Source organism: Aquila chrysaetos, chromosome 2 (assembly GCF_900496995.4).
Source record: "Aquila chrysaetos chrysaetos chromosome 2, bAquChr1.4, whole genome shotgun sequence".
Taxonomy (NCBI): Eukaryota; Metazoa; Chordata; class Aves; order Accipitriformes; family Accipitridae; genus Aquila; species Aquila chrysaetos.
The window spans coordinates 27,094,033-27,102,502 of record NC_044005.1 but is presented as its reverse complement, the minus strand read 5'-3'; the positions used below and the strand labels follow the sequence as shown (position 1 = coordinate 27,102,502).

Here is an 8,470-nt window from a genome sequence, read left to right as displayed (position 1 = left end):
GGCCACTGAATCCTGGTCACAGGGAAAAGAAACCTCCTTGGGTTTACATCCCTACAGCAATGGGGCTGCAGACCTCAGGGCCCAGCTCCTCACCAGCTTATGTGAAAACCCACAGGGACTGACAGGTCCCAAATAACGTGCTCCTCTTTCACCATGGGCAGGTTGCGGAGCCGAGATGTTTGAGGCAGTTTTGCCAGTGGAAGCATGATGTAAGGGGATGCGGGTGGGTGTTTAACATGGCACTCTCCTCCCAGGTGATGGGCTGATGGGCGCTGGTTGAGGGGCCGAGCGGTGCCACCTGTGCACCCTGCTCTCCTCCAGTGTCACGGGTAGCACTGCTGGTGAGCAGTTGCTCCTGGGCTGCTTCCACCAGCGCACAGTCACCTGCTTCGCCACAGCGCACAGCTGCGTGGGGGGCTCTTGCCAACAGCACAGGGGAGGCAGGGGGGAGTGTTGTTCGTGCTGGCTGCAACAAACACTGGTTTTACATCTCCCAGACAGGGTCAACTATCCCCATAGGGTGCTTGAAATGCTGGAATTCACCAGCTGTTTTCTTTGGACACTGGTGTGTTGTATCTGGACAGAAACCGAGGGATGCTGTTGGACCAGGCACATCCACTGGTCTGCTGTGCCAAGAAAACTTTGCCCGCTGCTAGGACCTCTGCCTGCTTTATAAACAGAAAGGCTGTTTGCCCTGATCTGTGGCCCTCTAGGGAAGAGAAGGAAGGCAGCTCAGCCAGGGTCACAGGGATAATTGGGGCAGGGCGATTTCCCAGGCTCCAACCTCATGGCTCTATCCCTCCCCTCCAAGGGTCTCTGTCAGGACCCCACCAGCTTTGAGCAGGGGAAAAAAACACACAGCATAAAATCCCAGCACCTGAGGCAAGTGACAGACCTCATCCAAGGAGCTGTCTTACAGGCCAGAGAGAAAATACTCAGAATAATGGATGCTGTACAGAGTGCCGGTGAGGTGCTTAGCACATGGTGGCTGCACACAGGACCCAGGGCTGCTTTCACAGAGTGTCAGCTGCGGAGCAGTTCCTGGGAGCAGCCAGCGGCTTTGAACCCTTCTGGGATGTTGCTGTCCAGTTTGGAAATGATTTTGTAAATGGGTTTCTTCCAGGAGGGGTCGGCGTCCTTGCCCGCCCTGATGGCACTGAAGAACTCCTGGAGCGTCAGGCTGGCCACCTCCAGGAACCGCCCTGGCACCTGTGGCGAGACAGGCATCAGCCCTCGGCACCACCACGTCCCTGGCTCCCTCTCGCCCCGCCACCCCTGTTCCCTGGCTCCCCCTCCTCACCTCGAAGTCGTTCCCCTTGTTATAGTGCATGTTGAGGGCACGGAAAAGCTCCGAGTCCCGGGAGACCCGGAGGGTGCCAGCATCCACAACGCCCTCCAGCAGGGCCTGCCGGGCAAACTTCTCCACCTGGATGTAGTAAAACTCGCGGAAGTTGCTGAACCACTTGATGAGCTGGGAGGTGATGCAGCGGCTGAACTGCCAGGGCAGGGAGAGCCGGAGGATAGGCATTACACCAGCTTGGAGCCTACTTGCCCATGAACCCCCACAAGCCCAGCCAAGCACCGCTAGCCTGGCCCCAAACCCATCCCTACCCCAGGGGTGCAAAAGCACCATCCAGGACCATGACACAGGGGTTTCCGCAGTGCCTCTCCCCACTGAGATTCAGATCCCAGCCACTCTGCAGTGGGGAGGCACATTCGTGTTGAGCTTTAATCCCAATACCTTGACTGCACAAAGCAAAGACCTGGCAGCCCAGGTCTGCCATGGCCTTGAGCACCCGCTCCAGGGCAGCCTGTGCTGAAGTGGGTGCCATCCCCCCACTCCTGCCAGCGAGGTGGGGGGACACAAGATCATCCCCTTCCCTGCGGTTCCCCAGCGAGGTGGGCTGGGTCCCACAACGCGTGGGAGCCCTGCCTGGCACCAGCGTCTGGTGCTGCTGTTTTACCTGCACGTCAAGGAAGTAGGTCTTCAGCAGAGTGGAGCTGGGGTAGCGGGTGAAGAAAAACATCAGCTTGGCCTTCTTCAGGTGGCCGGGGGTCAGCGCCTCCTGCATCTGCCTTGGGGTCAAGGAAAGCCTGCACACAGCAGCCCAACTGGCTCAGCATATCCCTGAGCACTGGCCCTGGCATGCACATGCCTGGTGCCCACAATAACCCCTCCCCATGGCCTGGCAGCAGGGTGGAGGGGGTTCATCCCTGGCTGGGCAGCCACTGACTTTTCCCTTTGGCATCCCCAGGGAGGCTGCTGCTCCCCATGGCACTTCCCAGGATGGTGGGAACAGGGATTTCCATGAGACACCTGTTCCTGGCATAGGATGACGGGACCACCGGGATGGCCCAAGAGCAGGCTTGGGAGCTCCTGACTCCTACCCCCAGCTATGCTACAGCATCTAACCAACCCTGAGGAGCAGCAGTGCCTTTCCATGACTCGGGACCCCTTTCCTGCCCACCCCTTTTTAGCCCCCTGTGGAGCAGCAGGGACCATGGCCCTGGGGAGACCAGCAGGGGCTGTGCCAAGCTGTGGCTTTGGAGGATAAGGGGAGCATGTCCAAGCCCAGGGACCTCTCTAGCTCCAGCTGAGCCCAGGGACCTCTCCAGCTGCCCTCAAAGGATACATGGGTGGAGGTGAAGGGCACGCCATCCATCGCAGCCTGCAGCTCCCCGCAGCCATCCCTGCCAGCCGGCAGCAGCGCCAGGCTCTCCATGTCAGCAGGGCTCAGGGGCAGGGGATGCTGCTGCTGCTGTCTCACAACCGACGACCTCAGTTTGACAGTTCCCCAGTGCAAGTCGAGGGGCTCCAGAGGACCCCTCTCCAGGGCAGAGGGGCTCCCACAAGAGCTACTGCCCCAGAGGCTGTGCTGGCCGTAGCCCAGCAGCTGGCTCAGCAGCTGGCTGTCCTGGACTGGGGCAGCCGAGACCAGCGAATAACCCATGCTGGGTACCTGAGAGGGTTTTCTGACCCCCTTTGAACTGAAGGAGCCAGCATGAGAGCCCAGGCTCTTCCCCGAAGCTCCTGACAGGGCCTCAGCCTGAGGTGAGCCCAGCGAGCCTGGTGCATTCCTGGGAGATGGCTTAGCAAGTGGCTTTCTGCATTTCCCAGCAGCAAAATACTCTCTCCTCACATCAGGCCCTGGCACTGGGAGGCTGCGGTGCTGCTGCAGAAGTTGGTTGGCTGCCTTCGGCCAGACAGTCTTCAGGACAGAGTCCACCACCTGCGACGTCACCCCGGCCAGCTCGTGCTTCAGCGCCTGCGAGAGGACCCTCGCTGCTGAGGGCAGGCCACCTGTGTCGCCGCTGTCCTCCTCCTCCTCCAGCCCACGCACCTCCAGGACGCTCTTCCAGAGAGGTGCTTTGCGCGCGTCACTGGTGGCAGTGGCGCTGTCCTTGTCTGGTCTGTCTCCAGGCTTTTCAGGCAGTGGATGCACTTTCTCAGCACCTTCCTGGGTTTGGGCAGTGTTCCCAGAGTCGCAGACCTGGGAGAACTTCTCCTGAAGCCGCCTCAGTTGCTGCTCTAAAAAGCAGAGCTGCTCCTTCAGCTGCTGGCAGCCCTCAGCATGGGGGCTGCCCGCCATGGGGGCCACTTGCCTGCCTGCCCCTGTGGCCTGCTGGGGAACCCTCGGCTTCCTCTTAAACTCCCGGGGCATCTCACCGCCCCTCTCCCTCTCGTGCCCAAAAGCTGCCTCCAGGCTGGTGCCAAATGCCTGAGGGGTTGGTAGGAGGCTCATGCCTTGGATGATGCTCTCCACCCTGGCCCGTTTGGCTCGTAGGTGCTGGCTGGAGAGCTGGTCCTGTAGGTGCTGGTCAGAGAGCTGGTCCCTGTCAGCAGCACAGGGCACAGGAGCCGGGGCACGGGTCCTGGGGAAAGCCAGGGCTTGCGCTCCTTCTCCGGGAGATGCACCACACTTGTAGTCCTGAGGCAGGGCCACTACCTGAGAGGAAGGGAAAATGATGCTGGGATCCAGGCTCCTGCCAACCATCGGGTGGCTGAGGAGCTGTGATATCAGGGACGCACTGGGGGAAGGCAAGAGAGAGTCAGTCTGGAAACAGGGCTCCAACTTTAGCCCCTGGCTGTGCCCTGAAGTGACACCGTCTCTGTCCTGCTCAGAGCCAGTCCTGCCATCCATCGTCTCTTGTTCCTGCCTAGACACCGGAGAGCTGACCCTCAGCTGATTGGGGATCATTTCCAGTGACAGATTGGCCGGCTTCCCAGGTGTTTGATATTTCAGCCTGCTAGTGGTGTGGAGCTGGAGAAAGAGCAAGAAACATCAGTGGGCAGGAACTTCATACAACAGCTCTCCATACACATGGCCAGAGATTTTTCCTCCCAGATTTCCAGGGCATCCCTGCTCCCCTGCAAAATCTGTTTGACCAGGGAATGACCCAGGCAGAAACCTCCAGGCACTGCAAAACCCATGAGCAGGCCGTTGGGTGTCGCATGACAGCAGCAACGCCCTGGACGCTGTCACAGCTCCCACCTACCAGCCAGGCTTTCACAGTGCCCAGAGTACATTTCACATGGTTTGGGCCCTGGATGCGCCCGGCAGCACGGACTTCCCACACCGCCAGCTGCGCCCGCACCAGAGGCATTTGGGGAAACTCCCCTCTGGGCTCGTGGACTCACGTACAAGGGTGGTGAGCAACAGACGGAGCCCTCTGCCACCCACGCCTGGGCAAAGGTGGTTATGGGTGCTCCCGGGTGCTCACAGAGCATGGGGATGACAGCTACATCGCTGGTGAAGGCATTCACAGCACGTAGCAGCTAGGCCAGGGCATGGCTGCTGCGTGCTTCTGCTGGCACCCAGCACCCGCCACCACAGCCCCAAGGGCACAGTGATGGGCGGCAGCGCTGTGGGGCTGGGGCGGCACAAACAGGCTGGTGGAAAGGGGCACAGCGAGGGTGAAAGTGTGACGTGACCTGCTGCAAGCGGGACACACCGGGTTGTTCAGGCTAACAGCACGGGGCTCCTAAGCATTTGGCAAAACACTGAATAAAAGGGATGGGGATGGGGATTACCGGGGAAGATAAAAACTACTGAGCCAGCAACCCTGGGCTTAAAATTGTCATGCTGACTCCAGGCAGGGATCCGCCCCCTCCACTCGTTCGCTCACTCGGACAGCTTTGCAAAAGAAGGTGCAAAAGCTCCTATCCTAGGCAATTAGAGTAACCATCCCTGTGGAGTGCTTCTTCCTCATCCACATTAATTAGCAGTAGCTTTGCATCCCTGAAGTAGGACATTTTATGTCTTTTCCAGACACCTTTAAAGTGCCCAAGATTCTTTTGCTATACCCAGAAGTATCTGATCATTTTCAATACTGTCAGTCTCCTGTCCCTGTGAGTGCTCCACAGCAAGTCCCCCAAGCTAATGAGCAGTGTAAAAAAATGGTTTTTTTCTCACTGGTTTTTAGCAGGTTGCCTTTCTTCGAACAGCCCTGTATTCCAAGCAGGTATCTGGGAGAGCTCTACCTTTTGGAGAGCTCTAGTCTTGACAAAAGTATTTTCTGGGTTGTCCAACACCACTTGTTGCTCTCCCATATTGTCTCCCCACCCCTCCTGACCATTAGGGTTTTGTTTTGCTAACAGTCTGTCGTGGGGGCATTCAAACTGCTCAGTTTACCCATGGCCAGTGCGAGGCTGGGGTGCCGGCAGCTCTCAGCAACACCCCTCGCCCTTGTATAACAAGCTTCACCGTCACCTGCGGCTGCCTCTTAGCCTGCCAGTCGCTTCCAACAAAGCCACACAGCAAATGCAATGCAGTCATAGATTTCTTCCACCCTTAAGCCTTTCCGCATGGCATGGGCACAAGACAGTTGGTCCTGCTACCTCACTCGGTTTGTCACAGAAACACATTCTTTTGGCACTTGGTCACAATTTCTCACCTCCTCTGTGTTCAACAGCAATGTCAGGGAGCTTGCCTGTCCCCTATGTTGAGGCATCCCAGCCCCAGAAACATGGGGTGATACAACCCTCATAAGCAGATCGACTCAGAGCTGGCAAGAACCCCTCCACTTGCCTAAGGCTTCCAGCACCACCATACTTCTGCTGGAGATTTGGAGGGTGGGAGCAGAGCCCGTGGTCCCAGGCCATGGCAGCCTGCCGTGGGTGGTCTCAGCTCCCCCCTGCAGCCTCCCCAGCACCGCAGGGCTGGGAGGTGCTGCCCCAAGCAAAATGCTCCTGCTGATGCAGCCCTTTCCCCGCTGAGTTAGCAGATGCATGCTTCGGTTCCTACTCTTACTACCAGCCCTCACCAGTACCACCTTCCAAAACACTAAAAAGCAGCCGAGGCTCCTCTTACCTGAAGAAAAAGACCGAGGAACAAAGTGAAGATGCTCAGAAGAGAAGGCAAGCGTGTCCTCTCCAAAATGGGAGCCACCCCACATGGGCTCCCCAGGTGGTCCTCGGTAGGAGAGCTGTACACGGAGCAGCCTGCCGCCCCTCCAGCACTGCAAATGCCCCCAGAGCCTTCCCCAGCCACCGCACCCCTCTGTCTTCAGCAAGCGGTCCCCAACCCAAGCCACTGGCACCTCTCTGCCCCACTCACCTTGGCTCCAGGGGCGCAGGGAGCGCAGTGCCTGAGGGCAGGCGTCCAGGGGCCACTGGATGCCGCAGAGGCAGTGCCGGCACGTCCTCCCGCTGCGCTCAGGTCCTTTAAAGAGGGAGTGGGGAGGCCGGAGGCAGCCAACCGGCTGGGAACGACATCTGAATATGCAGATGGATGTCCAGGAGGTCAGGTCCAGCGCTGGGGTCCAGCCACCTTCCCTGCTGCTCAGCCGTCTCCCAGGCTCATAGCCCTGGGGTCGGACAGGCAAGGGCTGGTGCCCAGGTGGGCAGAGGGCCAGACGAGCAGTTCCCCCCTACAGTTTGGCCTGGAAACCCCATCTAGGACCCAGGGTGGTGAACCGTTGGGGAGATGATGCAAATACACTGGGCTAGAGGCAGTGCTGCAGGGAAGGAAGGAGCAGACCCGGAGCTCCAGGTGCTGTCCAGCTCCCACGGAAAGTGCCCAGGCATTTCCAACATCTCCCGCCATGGGGACACAGAGGCATTTCGGCTGGCCTGAAGGTCTGCAGTGTAGGACGTGGCCAGGAAATGCAACAAACACAGGAAAAGCAGCTACACTGAGTCCCTTGCTTAACACAGGGTGCTTTAGAGACACTGCCGCAGCTGGCAGAGCCAGCACTGCTGTCAGCTGAGCACACCTTGACCCCAGCTCCAGGACAAACCTACCTGCCCCAGGAGCACACATGGTTGTGAGACATTTCGTGCAGGAGCTGTGGGGTGGGTGGACAAAGGCTAGCCACACGTGCCACTCCTGGGGCTTCGTCTGCTTTGATGCCACACGCTTACTGAACATGGTGATGTTTGGTGTATTCATTTGGTAGGCAGGAGGCTGTGGTTAAAAGCAGTTGACATCAGGTGGTCATGTTCAAGGATATTAGCCCTCGAAAGACAGATCACAGAGAAATCCCTGGCAGAGAGCCTTTCTGGCTCAGCTACCTTTTATTAAAGCAGGCAGCACAGCCTCAAAGCCTCAGAGACTATCCCCTGTTGATTTTTATTCTACCTCTTTTCTTTGAAAATGATCCCAAGGATGTTCATTGCGAATTTATATTAGGAGACTATTTTGGAGGTTGCAGTTTACCATTCATATATTATTAAGCAATGGCTAAATTAAGGGCATGTGTATAACCTGGACTTGGCTCCTTGAGAGAAGCCTGGCTGCCAGACAGCCTTTGATGACTATCCCAAGCTAATTCTCAGATTCTGCAAATGGGTTCCTTGGGTTTTCTTCCACCCGTGGTTCCCCACCTGGAAGCAGGCAGAAAAAAGAAGCTGGCTGGGGTATTCTCAAATGTTTTCAACATACAGACCACATCTGAGGAACAGGGCTTACTTGTGGACTCATTTGCCTGTTTGCCATGGCGAGATGACCGCCTTGCCTGTTTCTAACCATGCAACATTCCACCGGCGGACGCCTGCAGCATTATCCTACTCAAGCCTGACCCCATGGTTTGTCAAGGTGAGCCGGAGGACCACTGGTACAGCTGTCCTGCAGCAATCCAGAGTGGGTTCAATGAAAAGCGTTACGAAACAGCACCCCTTTGGTAATACGCAGGTCTGTGTACGTACCAGGAACTGTAGGTAACATAACTCGTAATGTGGAAGCCCCTGTGCCCGCTTGTGCTGGCCGCAGCACAGCCTGTGGACAAGCAGGGCTGTGCAAAGGTGCTGACAACCGGGACACAAGGCATAACCCAACCGTCTGCCTGCCACCCGGCCCCGCACGGGGCTGTGGAAGACATCTCAGGTACGGTTCCACAGGAGCCTCCTGAGGCACCTCAGCCTGTCCCTGCCCCGCAGCCCCTGCCTTAGGCCTGTCCTCACCCCGCAGCCCCGTCCCCACGCCTGCCCCTGCTCCACAGCCCACCCCCCCCCCCCGCCCGGTATAGTGCC

The 8,470-nt window shown here is 58.1% G+C and overlaps 1 protein-coding gene across 1 annotated transcript; it reads right to left on the bottom strand.

Moving 5' to 3' along the window:
* Window positions 1-868: 868 nt before the first annotated feature.
* On the bottom strand, window positions 869-8,391 carry PROX2 (prospero homeobox 2). Its single transcript, XM_041120535.1, has 5 exons — window positions 6,558-8,391; window positions 2,634-4,262; window positions 1,965-2,072; window positions 1,301-1,495; window positions 869-1,209 (listed from the first exon to the last, which is right to left on the bottom strand). Exons 2-5 carry the CDS (start codon window positions 4,197-4,199, stop codon window positions 1,024-1,026), a joined length of 2,055 nt encoding a protein of 684 aa, XP_040976469.1. The 5' UTR covers window positions 4,200-4,262; window positions 6,558-8,391; the 3' UTR covers window positions 869-1,023.
* Between the last annotated feature and the right edge of the window lie 79 nt (window positions 8,392-8,470).